Raw genomic sequence first — 22,930 nt, 5'->3', positions numbered from 1 at the left:
CCCAGTTTATTGTTGCCCACCACATTTCCTCCCCCTCCCATCCTTCCCCACCTCCTCCCATGAGCTGCTGCCAAATTAAACTCAGTTCATGATCCAATCTTCCCCGGAGCACCAATTACCTTTAGTTTGTGCTGCTTTTGTCCATAGAATATAATCTTTTCCTTGGCTTTCAAGTGTCAAGGTGATCCCAGTGGAGCAGCAGACTGGTGTCAGGGCAAGCAGTTTTGCAGCAGATACAGAATAACAGTCTCTCTCTTTCACAGCCCACCGCTGGCTCAACATCATGTGGTTACATGGAATCAGATACCTGAAACGGCAGTGTCTAGCATTACTTCATTGTCCTCTCATGTCAGAGAAAGCAACAACATACAGAATTCCCTCCCCACCTTCCTGTCCTCTCCAAATTAAAAGAAACAGTAATAATAATCTTGACAGTGATCCATAGTCCGAACCTCTCAAGAGCATGAAACACTGACTCTTTATATTGTGAAGCTCTAGTTTGATGAGGAACTGTCAAGATGACTAGAGATAGGAGATCAGTTGTATCAGAATGGGGAAGTGAACAATCCTTTGCAGGTCAGAGCAAATTTGTTGTCAGAAGGGATAGAGGAAGTGTGGGATGGGCAGATGTCAAAGGCCAGCAGCGTGGTTGGTCCCAATATGAATGAGTTCTGTCTCGGAATCCTTTATTTATTTGTTTTCCTGGGAAATCTAGAGAGCGCCAGTTTACATGTGTCAGGCAAGCAGCCAGCAAAAAGGAGGAAAGGGTCATCAAGGTGTTCTACTGCACTAGATAAAGACTGAGCTCTCAGGCAGAGGAGGGTATAAGCTATGGGGAGTACAAGGAATAGAGGAAGCAGAGTTGTGTTGAACTTCTTCAGAGCACTGCTGTTCGACTTTTTTAAAGAGTGCTTTATTAAAAGCATCAGTGTTAACTGGACTGATATTTTGCCATTTAAAATGCAAACAAATTCTAAAGAATTCTCTACATAAACTAAAAGAAGATCAAATACAGCACTCTACTGCTGTTAGACTGGCAACATACTTGAGTTCACAGAGGTCCTAAGAGCATTCCCAGACACAAGACCCCGAGCTACAAGGAATTTCACCTTAATGCCTGTGGGTGGAGGGACAGACAATATCCGAAACGTTCACGTGATCTACAGTGCTAAAAAGCCCGATTTAGTGACACCAATATTTCCGAACAAATAATCAATTCTCATCTAGTACACATTCCAAAATTGTGAGTATTCTGAAGCAACGCATAGAACCATCAGTTAAAAGCAAAAATAATCAATGTATTTAGTACATTACATAACAATCTACCTAAAACAGTTCAGGAACCTCTCTTGGTGAGAGAGGAATCAAAGAGGTGGAAAACAACAAGAAAGAAGGTGGAAGCTGCAAACAAGTATATAGCTCTGTTTCACAGTGTACAGTACACTAGAGAAAACATGCAGGAGAGAAGAATTATACATTTAGGAGCAGGGAATAAGCAGTTTGGAGGTGATAAATATATTCTTAGCTTCTCTTCTCTCACTTTTATAGAAATAAATCACAAGAAAAATCTCTTGCTCCTGAAGATCACAGGATGTAAATCACACTTCTTCAGGTCTGGTAGACTTTTGTCAGGATCATAAATATTATTCTCTCTGTAGTTGCTTGGATTTCTGCTCTCTTGGAGAACTCTCATCTAGCTCTGCATCCATAGGTAGAGACTGAATGTCCCAGAATTAGGGTGAAGAGCAGAAGAAGGAGTTTGAGTTTTACCTTAAAACTAGCTGTAACATCACATCTTCGCAATGCAAGCCAATGAGCGTTCTGAACAATGCCAAAGAGACCACACAGAGCTGGAAAATGATAAACATTTTCAGTTTTTCATCTGGAAATTATACCTTTCCAATCTTCCCTGCATAGTACATTACAAAATGTCTCTGCCAGAACATCATGCTTTATAAGACACTGTTAGTATGATATTTCATTTTTTCAGCACCCCCATGGGATTTTTTTTTTTAAAGTTATCTGGAGCTATATACATAACATGTTGCATTTTAACAAAATACAATCCAGAATTTTCCTTCAAGTAAGATATTTAAAAACCCCCAAACAAACAGTAATTTACCAGTCTTTAACATCATTTGAATTTCTTAATTTAATTTAATTCAGCATGAAGGGAACCCTATAACTTCCAAGATAGTGTGTTAGTTTTTACCTTTGACATAGTATTTGAACCAATAAAGGTCTTTTCTGAAAGAAAAGTTATAAACCCCCTCAAGTTTATGTTGCTTCAAGTATAAGGAATAATTATACAAAATTAGAACCTGAATGCTTCTATACATATAGCTTAATGTACTGACATAGCCCAGGACTAAACAAGTCATTTTTATCAGAATCTATGCCATACGGAGTGTTCACAATCCCTGCCTTACAGGTTACTTGAATGGGTAAGAACCATAGCAAAGCATGAAGATCCTTTCTGTGAGACCAGGAGAAAGGAAAGGAAAATAGGATTCCCCATTGGAATTACATGCTTGCCTTTTTGGCAAAGGTCTGATCAAACATAGCCATAACTAGGTATTTCAGCAGTCACACTCAGCAGAAACAAAAATCATACCCATTCTGTGATAGGCACCCCAATTTCACCCTGACTTTAGGGAGGACTAGAAACATGGACTTTTACAGACTTTTTTGGTCACTAATTAGACTTACAACACTTTCAAAGCTATCATACAGTACATTTCTACCTGCTAGATGCTTGCTAGACTGCACAGTTATGTCCAACACAGGAGAAGCATGAGCTGTAAGCTTTCACTGGTTTTCATGGACCACAGCACTGTCACTTCCCTGCCTCTTAATGCATATTTCCTTAGGCACATTCTCCTGCACTGTTCTGTCCTAGAAACAGTATCTCACAGCTGACATAGACACCAGCAACCAGGTTGAGTCTTGTGAGAATTATTTAGCATAATGTGGTGGGTTGACCCTGGCTGAGGGCCAGGTGCCCACCAGAGCCACTCTATCACTCCCCTCTTTCATTAGACAGGGGAGAAAAGGTACAATGAAAAAAAACTTACGGGTCGAGATAAGGACAGGGAGAGATCATTCTCTAATTATCATCACAAGCAAACCAGACTGAACTTAGAGAGGGAATTCATCTTATTCATTACCAAGCAAAACAGAGTAGAGGAATGAGAAATAAAACCAAATCTTAAAAACACCTCCCCCCACCCCTCCTATCTTCCCAGGCTCAACTTCACTCCCGGCTTCAACCTCTGCCCCCCCCAGCGGCACAGGGGGATGGGGAGTGGGGGTTACGGTCAGTTCCTCACGCGGTGTTTCTGCCGCTTCTTCATCCTCAGGGGGAGGACTCCTTGTTCCCCTGCTCCAGCGTGGGGTCCCTCTCACGGGGTCACAAGTCCTGCCAGCAAACCTGCTCTGGCGTGGGCTCCTCTCTCCACGGATCCACAGGTCCTGCCAGGAGCTTGCTCCAGCACGGGCTTCCCACGGGGTCACAGCCTCCTTCAGGTGTCTCCACCTGCTCCGGCATGGGGTCCTCCACGGGCTGCAGGTGGAATCGCTACACCCCCTCATCCTCCCTCCATGGGCTGCAGGGGGACAGCCTGCTTCACCATGGTCTTCACCACGGGCTGCAGGGGGATCTTGCTCCGGTGCCTGGAGCACCTCCTCCCCCTCCTTCTGCACTGACCTTGGTGTCTGCAGAGTTTCTTACGTCTTCTCACTCCTCTCTCTGGCTGCAAAAGCTCTCTCTAACTGTTTTTCTCTTTCTTAAATACGTTATCACAGAGGCGCTGATTGGCTCGGCCTTGGCCAGCGGCGGGTCCGTCTTGGAGCCGGCTGGCATTGGCTCTATCAGACACAGGGGAAGCTTCTAGCAGCTTCTCACAGAAGCCACCCCTGTAGCCCCCCCGCTACCAAAACCTTGCCACGCAAAACCAACACACATAAGTTCACCCTTGTCTAGAGTTTCAAGCTTAAATCTTGCTTCTCCCTATATCAATTTCGTAAACCTAAATAATTAATATATGAAATTAACTGCATTTTTCAGTAGCTAACAAAAGACACAGATTAGGACAAAATAAAGAAAAAGCTACAGATATTTCTCTAGCTCATTTTTTCAGTCACTGAATATCCTTTGTAATTCATTCAGGATTAAATCCAGCATCCTTCCTGGGCATGGCTTCTCCTCCACACTATGGAATTTCCTCCTCTTCTCTGCAGTCACTTCCCTTACTCCCACTGTTAAAATGCTCTATTCTAGTTCGGCAGCAGCACGTTGATGTGTTCCTCTCTCCAGCCCGTGCTTTCTCAAGAATGTCGGTTTAAAGGCTCTTTGTTTTACCACTTCCATTTCTCTCTTTCAGAGAAGTGACTCAGCTCCCCTACAATATAATCATCTGCCCATGGTGATCAAGACCAGTTGAGCGCATATATATATTGAAAAATATATATACATACATGTATTCTCTCTTACTTGGTAGCTATATCTGCATGCCAGTTAAACAGCAAAGTTTAAGTGAACCTCACTTTGCCTCTGAAAAGCAAAAGATTCTTTGATTGCCTTCCCTAGTTTGGTCACTGAACTAACACCCAGAGAAGAACACGAGAAAAGGAAAAAGCAGAGAAGATAACCAAGGAATACTCATGAGCCGGCCTGCAGTGAAGCAAAGTGGAGCTCAAACTTGTTGCCCTGCTACCCTTGTCCACTGGTTGTACTAGGAGCCAACAGGAAGGTGCTAGTTAGTCCAAGATCTCACGTCTACAGAAATAGATGGAGAACGTGAAAGGGCAAGAGAAGAAGAAATAACTGGAACTGGAGTTCTTAATAGGAATAGGAGTTGAAGAGCTTCACAACAAGCTTTTGGAAGAGGCCAGATCCTTGCATGAAAGGTGTGTTTTAGCTGGGGGACAGAGGGAGATTCTTATTTCCTCTGTGAAATTTACTGAGAACCAAGTCTAATTTTTCTTCATACTGTGAAAGTTCAAAAAACCTGCTACTGTCTTAAATTTTCCTGTATTTAGGAAATTCTACTTTATAGGGAAACATCTCTCATTTGTCTTTACAACCATATTGCAAATCAGGAGTCATCTGAATAAGTAAAGCTAGTCTATTTTTGTATTTTGTAAAAAGAAAAGATTTAATACATGATCAGGAGATAAAGAGGATAGCATTTTTACAAGTCCTTTTGGCCACTTGTCTGTACATAAGTTTAAACCTGTGAATTATTAATAAGTGTTTTCATCAATAATAACGTATGCAGCTCTTGTGCTATGGAAACATAGAAGGCTGCAGTTATGGCTTTTAGTGCTTGGCCAAGGTATACTGCAGAAAACTCATTTAGCATCACAGAAGCATTTTGGCTGAGATCCTGAGTTGCTCAGGGCTGCAGAATTCTTTACAATTCCCATCTTGTTTGCCTATGGAACAGTAATTAATGATTAGCAGAGACAACAGCATTTGCATTTTTGTCGACAGAAGCTGTTTCAGTTTTCAGAGTTAATCCATCTTAGAGATGCAGTAACAGCAGCATATATCCATATTTGGATGCACTCACATTTCAAAACAAATTTCAGATGAAGCTACTGTCCCTAATACACAAATTTAATGCACATGCTGGTATTACGGCTTCTCTTGTACCTGCACTAAAACAATATTCGTTATTTCATCCATGAAGCTGTGCATCACACAAGATTTGGCCAAGACTGTCAGGCCAAGCAAGGGTAGCTCCAGTGCAACAAGTAGTCGTTTTCTCTGCCAGAAGATCCAACCCTTAGCAAAGGTAACTGTACTATCTCTGTCAGCTAGCTCTCCAGCCACTGTGGTGCATTGTTCCTAGGCTGAAGAAGGGGCTCACTGCAAATTGCAGATAAGCCTTACTACACAGGGGAGTGAAGGCGAAGAAAAGGAAGCAGCAATCTGATCACTTGAGTGAAAAAGCACCCTCTTTTAATCAAAGAGGAAAGCAGGCAACAACACAGTTAAGCAAACATGCTACAACAATACAGACTTGATTCCTGAGAAATATATTGGCAATACTGCAATTCACAACTTGGATCCATTTGGAGACATCGCTATAGGGCTCCCATCACTTCCCACAAGGACTATTTGAAAATGCTTGTTGCTTGGCAGAACTCCAGAGATCAGAAGTGCTCCTCACCACAAATATATTTATAAGTCCCAGGGTAAGTTATCTATGACAGCACTAATTCAGCAGTATCCAGAATAAAAATGCTTCCAAATTTACCTTTAATCTTCTAACAGAATCCAGACTTCCAGAAATCCTCATCTCCCTCAATCCCATTTCCTGTACGCATGAAACCACCTCACACATTTATCAACTTAGTATAGTGGTAGCTAAATGTCATCTCACATAAAAAAAAAATTGAGGGGGTAGTAAAATCACACGGAGGGGGGGGGGGGCAGAAAATTCCTAAACAGATACCCACTGAATATATGGAATCTCCTATTTAAATATTTAACCTACATCCATGCTGAGTATCTGGAACTTCCTTCCTGCTTGTCTTACCCGGAACGGTGTGTTGATTCGGCTAGTAAGTGTATCTAGGATATGCACATTCTCATGTCGGTGCAGCAAAATAAAACGGAGGAAAATCTTGAGGAGGGCTGGCTCTGAAACACTACGCAAAAAGAGATCCAGGTATGCAGTAGTAGTCATCACTTCTTCAACAGTCACCTACAAGCAAAAATAATGTAAATGCAAACATACTGCACATACTAAATATACATCCATCCTCTGCAACTGTCTACCTGGCAAACACTCTAAGCTCTCCATACATTACGCTGCCAGAAAAACATTGAGCTCTTTGCCTTTAAATTTGCAAACAGCATGCTTCTGAATGACTCACAAGTATTTTGAACCTGTTTCTTAACCCACTGCTTCCCCAGGAAAAAAAACCCTCCCCCAAACTGACACCCCAAATCTGGCACATACTGAAGTACAAAGAGCCAAATCATGCTAGAAGTTCCCCACCACCTTTCTGCCCATGTCAGCTCTTTTGCCGCACACTTGTGAAAATGCTTCTGAAGGATGACAGATGTTGTGAATACCTGCATCTACCACTTTATTAAAAATAAATGACAGAGCACAATCAAAGCACAGTACAAACTAGGTTTGGTTCTAGAGCTTTAAAGAAAAAATTCCCCAGAGCTATCCAGAATTTTGCCATAATTTTCCTTCTTTCTATTTTCCCACAGCACAATTCCTCATCTCACTCAATTTTTAAAAGGAGTATGTATATACATACACACACAAACCAAAACCCAAAATCTTCGCTACTGACTCTTTGTATATCAAAATACAATTCAAATATCCATGCGACATTTGCATACCATAACCCACACTGCTCTGCTTATGGCAATCCTTTGGAGCTTATCTATTCACAGTATGCACTGGCAAAGCACAGAAAATTCCAAAGGCCACCTCTGCACCATGCACTGCTGTTGCAAAGTCAGCTTTTTAAAAATAGTTACCCAGGAATCTAATAAGCTTAAGTGCACAAAGAAAAACCTTTAAATACAAGAATCTGCCTATATGAAAGGAAGTATTAAACATCTTTTGTTTACCAAACTTAGCTGGATATGTGAAAAGACTGATTTTATTAAAAAAAAGAATCAAAGCTGTCACTTAAGAGCTAAGAGGATTTAGAAAATACTCAGAAGGGCAGCATTTACGTAACATGCTGTAAATATTAAAATCCCTGTTCCATTATGCTGCATGTTAGCCACGTACACAGAAATGTCATGCTGCAAGTGTTCTCTTTAAAGCATTTAAGATCACATGCTGATACTGGCTGGTTACACAGAACATAGGAATGCTGTATGCAGCCTGCAGACCTTATGGAGAGGGGGCACCAATGAGGAGAGCACAGAGGAGCTCTAAAGTTAAGGTCATTGATTCACTCTCATTCTGAGGCTTTATTCTAATACTCAGCTACACCATCCTTAATAGTGGGCTACTAGCTCATTGTGGCATTAGAAACAAAGCACCAGTGAAGTAGCAAGAGTCGAATTTTTCCCCAGCATGGGAAAAAAGTTCACCTTCTTGGTTTATTGCAGTAAGGTTGGTCAAAATCAAGCATTAAAATGTAACAGTGAAAGGAATGAGGCACACTTTCACAGGGTCTGTGAACTTTGTAAGGCTAAGTAAGCAACAGCTAGACATATTTTCTAGATGTGTAGTTGTATGTTCAGTGCTACCAAAACCAGAAATGAGAATATAGTTCCTTCACAAAATAGTATCTATTAACATACGTTCCAACTCAGAACAGTTTATGAATTCATTCCTCCTCCTTCCCCCACAAGCATCAAGTGGGAGAAAAAAAGGTTCCTAGGTTAAACAACTCAAAGTTGCAAATTGTCAGAATTAGCACTATGGCTTACAGCCCTAACTCAAATTCTGTATTACTGTAAATATGATAAAACAAACACGCTTATGCACACACACCCCCTTTTCCATAGGACTACTGCCATATTTCAACCACCAAAACATGCACAGGAAATGAGCCAGGGTTGTGATACAAAGGAAATCGTTTCTGGTTGGAGCTGTGAATTTATTTAATTTTTTTTTACCCCTCAACAGTCAAAAGGTGTGGGGACTTGTGGAGTAAAAAAAGAATGGCTTTCTGATGAAAGCTGTTGACTGTTGCCCTGAGAACTGGTGCTTTTTTTGGGGAGTGGTGGTGGTGGTTTTTTTGTGTTGCAGGTTTGGTTTTTCTTTTATAACAGCAAACTGTAAAAAGCCAAGCCCACGAAATCCATCATATGACATCATTATGATAGCATACAGTTCATTGAAGAGTTTAAACCCTCTGCCAAGAAAAGGCCAGACAGAAGTAATACATCGTTTTGTCTCTGTGTCACTTCTCCTTCATCCTTTATGGGGAAAAGGGAGCACGTTCTTGGCCTGCGGGTTTCACAGATGTTTGCTGACAGCAGAGGAATGGGTCTACGTATATGTATAAAATACTGAAGCTGTAAATGAAAGCAAGGAAAGCCAGCAGATTCACAAGGGCAGTGACCTTTTTCTGAAATGGATGCTCTTTTGACAACTCATCCTACATTTCTATCAGTGAGAGAAACGCATATGCTTTTTGGAGTGTGTATCATGAATGAAACAAAGAGCAGAAGAAAGCCAGCTAGAGACTACTTTAGAAAAGAAATGTTCAATTCTGAGAGCGTGTTCAGTGCTCCTAACAGCTTGGGGACTAGACAAAAAATGAAATCACAGTTACCGTAGCAAATCCTTCACTCATACCACTAAACAGAGCTAGAAGCACCAACCAATGATTAATGAAGCCCAAACAGTTCACAAAGGAGTTACTTATAACCTTGTTAAATCTCAATTGTTTGAATCGAGGTTTTCTGTGCAGGGTGTCACATTACACTCTAATTTGTAGTTCTTGTTGGGAAAGAAGTTGCTGAATCTGCTTAACCATTCTCTGAGAAAGAGGGAAGACGACTAAGTTTCGTCAAGATTTAAACGGATATGAAAGAATCTTTTTTCATCTTTCAATGAAAGCGCGCTGCCTTATCCACAACGCTCCTTCAAACTTTTGCAATAAATGAAGCTAGGATCTATTTTGCAGCTCGTTGTGCAACGCTCAAAGTGGCAAGTTAATGCCATACAAATAATTTTAATGCTACGGTGTTCTAGAAGTTCCAGTGCTCTCTCAGTGTGCCTTTGTGCGCAACTTGTCCGTACAAACCAGCACTGAGACCATCCTCCTGCTTCCTCGCAAGAGCAAATCAAACAAACATACTGCTTTTCAGCATTTCAGAATGAAAGCCACGTATGCACTTTAGGAAAAAGATCAATTAACCTGGCAAGCAGACATCTGTGCTTTTAGAATTATATCTTATTTTGCCACCTTCCGTTCTGGGTTATGCCCTTTTACCATATCTGACAGTAAGTGTAACTTCTGAAGATTTGAGGCACCTAGAGAAGTATTCAAAAAGGCTAATTTTAGCTCCATGAGGCTAATTTTCCTTTTACTCAATGGGATACATTAGCCTGCTGTGAATTAGTCTCTAGAGAACTCACTTTTTTTGCAATTAACTAGAGAAGGACATTGGAGAAATCGGTTACACTAGGCAAAATCCAGCCTTAGCAAAAACCCTTTTAACTCTGTAAACCTTTTCTTCAGATCACATTATACATAATACATTGACTGTTGAAAGTGAGACTCACCCAATTTGTGCAGTTAATATTGAAGATCTCTGTTTTCTAAGATACCAGAGTCATGATGTCATGATGTTATGCTTCATTCAGAATAGTTTAAGGAGAGACAATCAGCAGGTAATGTCTTGTCAGACAGATTTGGGGAAAGTAGGGAAATCCTTTCAAATAAATTCAAATTGGTTCTTAGGTAAACAACAAAAGAACAAATGTTCTCAGAGAACAAAACATTTGCTACCCATGTCAAGCATGTCCACTACAGTCAAATCCTGAGGCAGCTTACAAAAAACTTTATATCATTGTAAGCATTGATTACAGTATAATTTGTCCAAGTAAGCTCTTAGCTAGTCCTCAGAATTGAACATCTTTGAAAGGATGATAAAAAACCAAGCCAAAACTTCCACACATCCACAAATCTGATATTTAATTTGAAAATTTTTCCCCTGATAATTCAAGTATGGGAAAAAAACAACAAAACATAACAAAGGGAGATGGATAGAATTAAGACACAGTAGTTTTCTAGAAAAGCCCTTTGTTAAGTAAGTAAATGTCAAGCTATATTTTTGATCAAGATATTTCAGCAATTGTAAAATCTACCACTGCCACAACAGCAAAAATAAAAACCCACCAGCAGCATCCCTTGCATTAGAACCCTTCTACTAATGGTAAAGGCCAGGGATATCTCTGCTCCTAAGATAAAATTGTAGGATTGAAAATGAAAAACAAGAAAAATCCACATCCATTGCATTAACCAGACCAGTATTCTACAATTTCTATTTTTATTATCCACAGTTGTAACAATTAAAAGTTGTTGGATTTTTTTCCAATATACATACAAATTTAGTGTTTAAAGACACATGTTTTTCTATATAACAATCAGTTTTTACAGATATTTTATAAAATGTAATCTGCTGTAGAAGGGACTACCTGAGTCTTCACAGCTAGACAGATATATGATTAGAGATTATTGAAAACTGAAAGCCATTTTTAGCCTTGTAATACCCTTCTCTAATTATGTAATAATTTTTAGCAAATCTTTTCTTGTCTACTCTGATGACTGATTAGATGGTGAGGCAGAACACTGTAAAGAGATCCAGCTTTTACAAGTCCCTGTGCCAAGTAATAGCAAAGAGCCAGAAATTACTGTCATTGTGAGTTCAGTTTAATACATTACACCCACTGTGTTAGACCAATTGCACTGATTCTTTATTACTGGCTATTTTCCCTTGGGATCCACACAATGTATTTTCTAATTTACAGCTTCATGCTCTCTTACAAGAATATGGCTATCATGATTCCTCCTTTCCTTCACATTTCCCTTCCTTACATGGATTTCATACTGCCTATGAAGAAACCATGATCTTTCTTACTAGAACTTACCCTTTAGATCCACGAGCAGTTTAAACCTGAATAAACCCACCTCACTGATAAAAAAGCCCAGCCATTCCCACTCTCTTCTCCTTTCTATTCATTTTCAGCTTCTTGTCCCCTACTTGTACCAGCAGAAGGGTTCATGCTTCACTTCACTGCACAGTGAATTGGCTCAGGGAATTGATTCAGGTTAAAACTATCCAGGAAATAAAGGTGAGTTTTAACCCCAATCAGTCTCCCATAGGAACAGTTGTCCTGGCAAAAGAGAGGGAGGACATACAGGATCAAGGACAGAGGAAGTTTGCATGCTGGGGTAACCAGAAAACCAGAACTGCTTCAACTTCCCTCAGCTTACATTTATAAACTGCTTCAGTGTATACCAGGTTAAAATTCAACTCAACTGCAGCGTTTGATCCAAAAAGTGAAAGGCACCTTTAACATATATCAACTCCGTAGCCGTTAAAAGTAAGTTTTGTAGCTATCGATGGGCTTCTCCAAAGCATGAGACTATTCAAAGTTTTCCAGCAACACTTGGTTTACATCTTTTTACAGCAGCTGTCCAAACATTTTTCAGTAAGGTGAAAGATGGCATTATTTCTAAATGGGAACTGACAGTCTTGTAGGATATTTATAAAGATGCTCCTTCTAATCTGTACAGTATAATTTACAGGTCATTTCCCCCTAGCTGAGCTGTGTAATCATCAAGAAAGTATTATTGAATTATCACAGTAGCATACCGTGTTAGAGGTTTTCGTTTAGATGGGTTAGTGTGCAATATAACTGAGGTCCATTTGACAGAGCTTATTTGACCAGTGCTTCCACAGAGAAGTTCTGTTCACTTGGCCAACAGCAATGTTTTACACTAAAAAGCTGGTACAATTTTCCATTTATCAGATTAAAACAAGCCTTCCAAGTAGAAAAATAATTATATCATAGTTAGCAATTAAATGCCACATAGTATAGAGGTAAATGCTAAGACATTAAAAATTTGCTTTTATCATATAATTTGTCAAATTTTTAGCACTATCTTCAATAAATTGAAAGAACACAAATTACATAAACACTCAAGATGTTCCAAATAGCTATCTTTGTCACCCACATTCTCTGAATGCCAAATTAAAACTAAATCATATGCACTTACAGGAAAGAGATGTATATAACCAATATGAGCATAATATTTATATACACCACAGTATGGCTCCTAATGATCTAGCACATGGTTTTGACTGCAAAATATATACATATTAAAGACCTTCTAAAAAGGATTTCACAGATTTCTACAAAAGGGCTACAACTACCTAAAAGAATAAGGTATATCAACACTTTCTACTACCAAATATATAAAGACTAAAACAAGGCAGTATGGCCTCCAGCAGAACCAGTAAAACTTAGGACTTTGGTAGGGGTTATTCTGGATTCATCCTAGGATTTCAGCTAGGTTTTAATTGAAGAGAAAATTAGCCTGAGTTGATTACTTGGGACCTTTGTACAATTTGGCCCCAGAAGACCTTGTATTTTTTTGACAGAGCTCCAAATAGTTAGTTTTGAAAGTGAAGCAAGAAAGAGCCAATGAGATACATCAGAGAAATGTAATGGTGTAATTCTGCTCGGGCACAGAGCCATACCTTCTCATGAGTATTTTTTTCCTGAGTGCCAAAACCTAGGGAAGAACATATAGAATTGCATAATTTCAAGTTGTAACTGACATGCCATCAAAAAGTACCAGTCTTATTTTAAGAACAGATTCTGCCAGATAGTCTTAATTTTCTCAAATCCCAGACACACTAGAAAGAAAAAAGTATGGTTTGGGCAAAACTTTAAATCATGGATTGTTACTACAAAAAGAAAACTACCAAACTAATCTTTTCTTCAGCTCTGTATCTTTACGGACAGAATATTTTATTCCTTCTGTTTTTAACTGAACTTATACAGAAATAAAGAATTTGTGTCCTTGCCTAAAGACAATGCCCCCCGAACAATGTTATTGAATCACTTTTTTCAATGTCTCAGGAAACTCAGATGTCAGAAGTAAGGGAGGCAACTCCTTGAAAAAGTACAATGAAGTCAAGACAACCAAAAGGCCAAGACGGGGCTATCCAGCACAGCCAGTTAATGCATATCCCTAGCTACATAATACAAATCTGGGCTCTGCTCTACCCATTCAGCAACGTGCAGCTTCTGAGATATGAACATATTTGGCAGTCACTTATTACGTGTGTAGGTGGGATAACCCACGCAAAGTGACAACAGACTAGTACAGACCAGGTATAAATTAGGCTACAAGAACATGCTATATTTAGGATACTTATCTTTAAGAAATGAAGTTAGGGAGTCATAAAACTTGAGAATGTTTGGGTTATTTAAGCACATTGCAGTTAATCTGCTACAAAAATAACCCTTCAGAGAGCTCACTGTGAAAACCAGGTTATTTCAAGCTAGCTAACCAGCCCAATCAATTTGAAACTTCCTTAACTGGAAAAAAAAACTGCACTAGTGGATTCTTTTTTCAACTCCATACTAACTTCCTCAGATAAAAACATAAAAATCACACCAAGCAAAATATATTGGTCTCCCCAGCCCCTGACTTCTTCATAGAAACACATCTCTATCCTCAACACTCTTGTACTGTTTCATTCACAGTGAACTGTGTACATAGTAAGTATAGCAAGACAGTCTGAAAAAATAGAAGAAAGGCAGATATTACTACATAGTTCCATATATGTTACAGACATTTCAAGATCACATATATACATATCTCAAAGCTTTGGACCACATACTGAAATTCTGAACTACTTTTACTGAAATACTACTTACTGAAACTCTTACCAAAAGTCTTCTTTGATAGTCCGATGTTTTAAGTGGGGAAAAGAGAAAGAAGTCAAGGAAAGGAGACAGAATCTCCTAGTTCATCCATGCAGACCTTCTAACAAAACTGAAACATAAAAAGGAAGAGATGGAAGCAGGGACAGGTAACTCAGGAGGAATATGGAAAAATTGCCTAAGTGTGCAGGGAAAGGATTAGAAAAGCCAAAGCCCAGCTGGAGTTGAAGAAGGGCTTCAAAAGCAAATAGAAGACCATGAAAAAAGCATGCCTGCTGCTGAATGGGGAAGGAGGAGGCCTGGTGACAAAATATATTGGAAAAGCCACAATACTCAATGCTTTCCTCACCTTGGTCTTTACTGGCAAGATTTGTCTTTTGTAATCCCAGGTCCCTAAGATGAGAATAAAAGTCTTAGAGGAAGGGGATGAGGTTAGGGAACACTTAAACAAACTGGACAGACATGAGTCCATAGGGCCTGATAGGTTGCATCCCTGACTCTTGAGGCCAGTCTTGGTTTTTGAAAGGTTGGGGCTGCCAGAGGAGGCTCCTGAGGACCAGAAGTAAGCAAATGTCACTCCAGGATGATCTGGGGAACTACAGACTGGTCAGCCTCAGATCAATCCTTGGGAAGGGGATGGAGTAAAATCTCCTGGAGGCCATTTCCAAACATATTAAGGAGAAGATAGTGACTGGGAGTAGTCAGCGTGGATTTACAGAAGGGAAATCAAGCCAGACCAACCTGATGACCTTCTACAATAAGATGACTGGCTTAATGGATAAATGGAGAGCAGTTTATATTATTTATCTTGCAAGGCTTTTGAGACTGTCTCCCGCACAACATCCTCATAGACAAAATTATGAAGAACACACTGGATGAGTGGACAGTGAGGTGGATCAAAAAACTGTTTGAACTGCTGGGCTCCAAAGGATTGTGATCAACAATGCAAAGTCCAGCTAGAGGCCAGTGATGTGTGGTCTACACTGGGGCCAATACTGTTTAGTATCTTCATGAATGACCTAGATGATGAGATGGAGCACACCCTCATGCAAGTTTGTAGATGTTTCAAAACTGGGAGGCTGGATGGCTGTGCTGCCATTCAGAGGGGTCTTGACAGTCTGAACTAAGAGGCAAACAGGAACTTCATGAAGTTCAGTAACACAAATGCAAAGCCCTGCACCTGGGGAAGAATAACCACAGGCACAAGTACACACTGGGGACTGACTGGCTGGAAAACAGATTTGAAGCAAGAACCTGTAGGTCCTTGTGGACAAAAAATTGGCCATGATCCAACAACACGCCCTTGTAGCCTCCTGGGCTACATTAAGAGTATTGCTAGCAGGTTAGTGGGAGGCATCCTTCCTCTTCACTCAATACTGGTAAGACACATCTACAGTGCTGGGCTCCCCAGTTCAAAAGACACACTGACATACTGGAGCAAGTCCAGCAAAAGACCACAAAGATGATTTTGGGATGGGACCATCTCTCAGAGGCTGAGAAAGCTGTGAATGTTAAACCTGGAGAAGAGAAGGCTGAGGCAGAATCTTATCCATGTTTGCAAATACCTGCTGGGAAGGAGTAAAGACAATGGAGCCAAACTCTTGTCAATGGTGTCCAGTGAAAGGAAAAGCAGCAAAAACTGAAATCCACGAAATTGCAGCTGGACATCAGGAAAAAAATGTGAAGACCACACACACTTTTCTACTGTACAGGTAGTCAGACACTGGAACAGCGTTGCCCAGAGAGGTTGAGCCATCTCCAGCTTTGGAGATATTCAACATCCAACTGGATGTGTCCCTGAGCAACCTGTTCTAGCTGACCCTGCTCTAGGCAGGAGGGTTGGACAGAACAATCTTCAGAGGTGCCTGCCAACCTCAGCCATTCTGTGATTCTGTGAAGAGACACAAAGAAGGAAGAAAATGGCCAGCTCCTATCATCTACAATATAGGCTTAGCTTTAATCCAAAACTGAGTAACCCTCCTTGTACCAGACATTTTGCTCATATTTGAATACATCAGTTGCAAAAGCAAACTGATATTGCTGTTACTCCATAAGGGATTAAAAGCTAATAAGACTATTATTTATCTAATAGTGCTTGTAGAGCTTATTTTATTTTATATACTTGAACCAACAAAATTTGATTTGGTGATCAGACAGGAAGTCACATTAACAGGATCTGTTTATGTTGCTGCTGTTGTTTTAAAACAGAAATCGAGTTCTATCATATTGAGAACAGAACAGATTGAAGACTTCTTTCCTAGATGCCTCTATTCTTGATTGCAGCTGTCTTTGCAAAAACAATAAACGCAAGTCTGTCTTGCTGCAGAGCAATTTTTCCCTCAAAACGTTACTTCTTGAAGAAAAACTAGAATATAGTAGAGAGAACAGTTTTGAAGTTGTATGTCTACCCAACAGTCATTCAAGAGCAGAGCCAGAAGCTCATCTCCCTTCTGATTTTTCTATTAGGTAGAACCACGGGTGCCAGATTGGATATGGGATGTTAAGGCTTGTATGCCACATGAGGTCTGGACTCCCTTCCTTCCATGTCTATCACCAAGAGTTATCAGAAACAGCTATTCCAGATCAGTTAAATTCTACAAATAAGATTTATAGGAACACCTTAGGAATATGGACCAATAATTATCATCTCTTCTTACCACCCCTCCCTTTAACCTTCCACAGACCTGTCCTCCTCGTCAGGTATTTATAGCATGCTCTATTGTTCACTGTATTTGAACTCATAAGACAGAACAAGTCAGAACAACTTGAACAGAATGACTGGATAAAACCTAAAATTTTCAGCCACAAGTAGACTTTAGGATACCAAACCAACTTCATTGAATTTAAAAGAAGAAAATTCAAGTTCCATTTAGTATTGTGTTCAATGAAAGAACTTCTGTTTTAAAAACACCATGGTGCATTTGACCTTTCTCTTATTTTGGCCCTTCACAAATTTTTCTTAACGTAAAGGTTAATTACAATACTTAAGTCCCCAAATGGGTGATACAGTTTTCAAAGCCTACTCTTCAACTTAGCAAGAATGTTTTCAATGGCAACTAGAAATTATTTTAACGTATGAAGGAACTGTTACTGCATAATTATCTGTCCTTATGCATAGATACCTCTCCCAAAAGCAAAGATATAAAATATTTATTTTTTGTTAAATTAATGTGGGGCACAGCACAGAAAGACCGAAGAGGTCTATTTACTTTTTTCCTTTTGCTATGGAGTTTTGGTCTCACAGATGAGAGCACCTTGTATCAGATCCACTAGATGGTGCAATCCATCTTCTCCATTAAATGCATTTGAAGTTCATACACATACATAAATTTTTAAAGAGGAAAAAGTCAAACTTAACACTAATCAAGGAAAGGTTTATTGCTGGAAGAACAAGGCACCAAACAGAATGTCAGGGTTCAGGAAAGATTTAGGCTTGAAACTCATATGTTAGCAGCCAACATCTCCATTTTTAAGAGAAATATGACTTCACCCAATTTCAGAGTATATAAATGATGTTCAACAAAATTTCCATCACATGGAAAAAAAAAATCTGAACAGCATGCTTTAAATGATTTAAGTATTCAACAGGAAAATAATCAACCCAACAGGGGGTTTGTAGATTTAATGACCAATAAGAATGGCATTCGGTAGCATTCAAAACAACCTAAAATTTGTCCTAAATACTTCAGAGTACTAAGACCAGAATCCCACAGCAACATTCTGGTACCTCCCTTGTTATCCATGACCTTGACCTGAAGCTGGTTAGCTTTTCACTTCTGATTCTAATTCCCAATCTGGGTAAGGGATTATGTCAAGATACAGAAATAGAAAAAATTACTCCTAGGTAAGGAGGTGATCTCAATGACAGACTACAGCCTTGATCTGGACTGCAGCCAAATTTTATTTCAGCCCTCGCCAAGTTCCCAAACATTTGAGGTCTGTCAAATCATTGAGGAAGATTCTATACTGCTTATTACTTTCTTGGTAAGTGACTACTTACCACAAAGAATTGCGTGCACTGCCAAGACAAGTCCTAGACTAGAAAGCAGGGTGCAGTGTTTCACTGGCCTCTCAGAAAATGGAACAGGTGCAGTGTTTTCTGCTTGGCAGGCTTAGTAAAAATTAGTAGACCTTCAAAATGTAATTTATTAGTCCTCTTTTGGTAGTTTTTGGTGGATTTTTACTCTCAGCAATTTCTACTTTTTCTCCTCAAACAAGGTGTTGTTTTTACAGGGCAATGCAGACTGTTAACTGACATATTTTGCAACAGTTGGAAATGTGGCTTCCTGCAGCCTAACAACAACAAAAAAATAATTAAGTAATTCACCAACATCCGTGACATATTTTGCAAAGGATAATGCCTAAAATTCAAAGAAAAATGGATTTTTTTTTCTTCAAAGCAACATAAATTGCACCCTAATACATTAGAAAATTGATACCAAACTCCATTTCTTCTCCACTTCATGAAAATAGCTCTACCAAATGTAATAAGGAAGTGCAAAACAATACCAACTTTGCTGAAATTAGTGTAATATTTCTTGACTGAACATTTTCCTTGTGGGCATTTTTCCTTTTGGAAAATATTCATTTGGAAAAAAAAATTCCTCATGTAAACATGTCTGCCATGATGAAATGTTTAAAAGGTCACTGCTTTTTTTGATGATATGTCAGCCTAGTGCAACAAAAATATTTTGGTTCTTCATTTCATTTAAGAATTTTAATCGTTTTCAGAAATACCTATATCTTGCTTAACAATCCATATAATGTAAATAGAAAGTACAGAATGAAAAGATGGAAAGTTAGCCTAGAAATGTACTCAATTATATGGAAATCATTACTGACAGTACATTTAATAGTATCTTTATACAGAGTTCATCCATAATACTTTTGCCTGTTATTATTTCGTGTCATGCTTGCATACACCACTGACCTTATGGAGCGCAGGAGCCATTACCGGCACCAAAAATCCATTGTAAATGTAATTCACAAGCTGGTTGCGTATCAAGGGATGTGCCACCTGAGAGGGTGGGGGAGAGAAAGACACAGAACAGTTCCAGTGAGGTTTAAAACAAGACAAGGCACAGGCTCCTATTATCCACTACCAAAACCCTTTCCCATTTAACAAGAAATGTTCATTTGTCCTTCTCATCAGCATTTGCTATGATTCAGGTTCTTAAAGATTTCTCCTTCTTCAAAGAAATACACAAACTCTGTTTAATTACAGTAAGCCTGCCAAATTTAGAGAACAGGGCTTTTCAATCTCCCTGCATGCTGACAAAGATGAATGGATGGACAGAAAAGTGTGTATACCCATGCATCAAAGGAAGATTTGAGATTCTAAATTTAGCTCCTGCAACCTTGTCAGGGTCACTTGAAGGTGGATTTGCCATTGTTAACTTGTCCTCTTACAAGAAGAAAAAGCAGAACAGCTGTTTCCCTATGGTTCAAGAGTAGGTAAACCAAAGCATGCTCTAGCTATGGAGTAAGAATATACTGTTCTCATGGCCTTCTCCCAACCACTGTAAAACAAACAGAAGTGAAAGCAAAACCTACGTTATTAATTCAATAGGTTGCTTAGGAGCTTTAAAAAATAAACTCTTATTAGAAGCCTAAAATCTACTTTTATAATGAAGCATTCATTTTGTTTTCACAAAGAAAACATATTATCAGTTCATGCATTTAAAAGAAATTTGATAAAAACAACAACAAAAAAATCCATTCAGAAGCATTCTAAGTTAATATATTCTGTTTGAAGTTCACATAGAGACTGGAATGTCACAGCCCACATGTGGCCACAAATACATTCTCGCACTTGCAATTCTTCCCAGACTTCCTTTAATTTGTAACCCTTACTTTGGAAAGGGGAAGAAAATGGGTTGCCCTTCCTATGCTGTGCTCCAGGGAAAAAGTAGTAAATGGCAAGAGGTCTTGGCTACACTGTTCCTCTTTAATCCCTGGCCAAAGTTTTTGGGTCAACACAGAACAAGCCACACCACAAAAAACATTCCATGCACAGAGCAAAAATTCCTGCAGTAACTTCAGCTTTCAATTCAGCTGAAGACTATTAGAAAAGCAATCAAGCAGCAGTCAGAAATTGCTCTTTCTACATGTCAGCTGAAGATCCTTAAGCATGTTTAGTTTCTTTGAAAAGCGGTTTTAAAATAACATGTTGTTCTTTAATTTGTCTGCAGTAACCTTTGTATCAATTTTTTTTAAATAGTTGTCAGATAAATGACCTCCTGCAAATGTAGATCTGTAGAAAAATTCTGCTTAGACACCAAAATTAATATTGTCTCCTATTCACATTTAAACATGTATGTTAAAAATCTTGTATATTGCATTTAAAGAATGACAGCTACTATTATTTTCACTTATTCAATGCTCTAATAGTCAATCAGTTGCTTTACTGTATTTCACACACTTCTCACTAAAACATATCTTTTATTTAACAGTAAATGTGACTAAATTTTCAATCCTATTCAGCTTGTTTCTTCAAGTAAAACATAAATCCACAGTTTCTGTAGAATTTATATCACGTTTAATAAATACCAGACAAGGGTTCTATAGTGTTTTCTAGCCTTAAAAACAATGTAAAAAAGACAAAAATCTCATTTTATGTTTAGTTTAGGGAAGAAAAAAAAAAAATAGTGAGGGGATTAAAGCCGGGGGAAAAAAATCTAATCAAGAAATAATCATTAAAAACAAAGAGTGGATTCCAAACAGGCCAATCTAAAATGAATTTATATTTCTAGGAAGATATCTACATTCTGCCTGGAAAGCTTTCTTTATGCAGTACTCACCAACAGACAAAACAGACTATTTGCTTTTGCACGCTGTTATGAGAGCTTAGACAAAGATAGAATGTTTTTCAATGCTTAAATATATAAAGGCTACATTTTCCCCACATGTAAAGGCATTCAATTTACTTTTAGTATCAACAGTGGTATTAAAATGCAATATGCCTTTTTTTAAAAAAACCCAGAAACTTCTCCCAATTACATAATGAAATATCAAGCTGCTGCACAATTCTACTGTTTTCATTTGAAACATTTGTCACCTGAAAACTAAAACCATATTAGTTCATCCTTTTAACCAGGACGAAAGGCACAAAGCATTCACTTTATAAGCAACTTATTTTAGTGTAACTTAAAAAGTCCATGCCATTTATAGAAGGTAATAAACTCTATAATTTACAAACCTCTACAGAATGTATAACAACCTACTACTTCAAAAGGATAAGCCAACTCTGCTCCATTACCTGTATCACAGCATTGCAAAATTCAAGGGAGTTCATGAATTGTACAAGGGCTGGTGACAACAGCCAGTCATCTTTCAGCAGGCAGTGCCACTCTTCTCCTTTTTCTTCCAGCTTTGTAGGCAAAGATGAATAGAGGCCACTTAGTCCTGTTGCTAACACCTCAAAAACAGAAGCGAAATATGTTGACTTTCCAACTGTCCATCTGCTTGAATCGCGATGCCACAAATAGTTTCTCTTACTAGCTTTAGTATACATGAGTGTTCAGATTAATTTAATTTCCTTTTGAAAGTGTCCTGTGGCAGAAACACACGACTATTTTAAAGAATCTTCCATATAATATCCATCTTTCAAGAGCTGGTACTTAGGAGAAAGTGAAAGGGGAAAGCAGATTGTCTTATTTTTTTAATCTGAAGTTATATTTTCTTTTTAAATACTTGTAAAATCATTTTACACTTTCCTTCAGTCCCTTCCAGAAGGAGCCATCACTGTCACATACCTACAGCTTGCCTTTCTTGGTGATTTGAATGTTACTGCTTTCACACGCCTATATGAAGTGATTTCACTCAGAAATAGGAAACATTAGAAATGGAGGGGGAAGGTGCCCCCATGAACAAAATTGAAGTTCAGCCTCATGTAGTTCACATATATGTTGACTTTCATTCCTAGGCACTTGAACTCAGCTGAATCCACTTAAAAAACCCCAACCAAACACAAAAAACCACACACACTAAAAAACCTACCTCTAACTGTTCATCATTTCTCATTTTCCTTGCTTATTTATTTGGAAGGGAAGAAATAAAAAAAGCCTGAAATAAGTTACTTTACAGACATTGTTTCCAGTGATATTAAGGCTTACAGATGATTTATGTAGACTATATCACTGAAACACAAGATTGTATTTTTAGTTATGATATAAAAAGTATATTCCCAAACAGGTTTTTTAATTTTTTCTGAGTATATCTAAAGTATTGGTAGATTCAGACCAAGCTTCTAATTATTAAAGTTATTTGAAGCTGTAAACTTTCTAAATATTACTTACAACTCTCATCCTTCTGACATGATTTTATACAATTTCAGGGTTTTTTTTAAGATGATCCTCATTTTAATGGCATCATTAAGTCTCAATCTGATGAAAATCTTTTTAGTTTTCATTCAGCAGACTCTCGTAAGAATTTTTCCTTTTTCTACAAAGGGCTGCTTGGCATCTACAGGGTTAGACAGTCAAAGCTTAGATGAAACAACTGTTTTATCTATCAGAAAACAAATA

At 38.6% G+C, this 22,930-nt stretch overlaps 2 protein-coding genes across 6 annotated transcripts in view; one reads left to right on the top strand and one right to left on the bottom strand.

Annotated features, from left to right (window-relative positions):
• Positions 1–22,930, top strand: part of LOC104636651 (ribonuclease CL2) — a 222,871-nt gene that overhangs the window by 13,079 nt on the left and 186,862 nt on the right. The gene's annotated exons all lie outside the window — the stretch shown is intronic.
• FHIP1A (FHF complex subunit HOOK interacting protein 1A) overlaps positions 1–22,930 on the bottom strand; it is a 93,839-nt gene that overhangs the window by 13,449 nt on the left and 57,460 nt on the right. For all 5 annotated transcript variants that reach the window (XM_075751684.1, XM_075751682.1, XM_075751683.1 and 2 more), the window contains 5 exons: positions 21,664–21,822; positions 19,336–19,422; positions 6,546–6,713; positions 1,771–1,850; positions 120–307 (listed from right to left, as the gene is read on the bottom strand). In XM_075751684.1, coding sequence (XP_075607799.1) covers positions 120–307; positions 1,771–1,850; positions 6,546–6,713; positions 19,336–19,422; positions 21,664–21,822 — 682 coding nt within the window. The remainder of the gene's footprint in view (positions 1–119; positions 308–1,770; positions 1,851–6,545; positions 6,714–19,335; positions 19,423–21,663; positions 21,823–22,930) is intronic.

This window comes from Balearica regulorum, chromosome 4 (assembly GCF_011004875.1).
Source record: "Balearica regulorum gibbericeps isolate bBalReg1 chromosome 4, bBalReg1.pri, whole genome shotgun sequence".
In the NCBI taxonomy this organism is placed as follows: domain Eukaryota; kingdom Metazoa; phylum Chordata; class Aves; order Gruiformes; family Gruidae; genus Balearica; species Balearica regulorum.
Note: the sequence above shows the minus strand (reverse complement) of the source record. Positions and strands in the feature narration are given on the sequence as shown.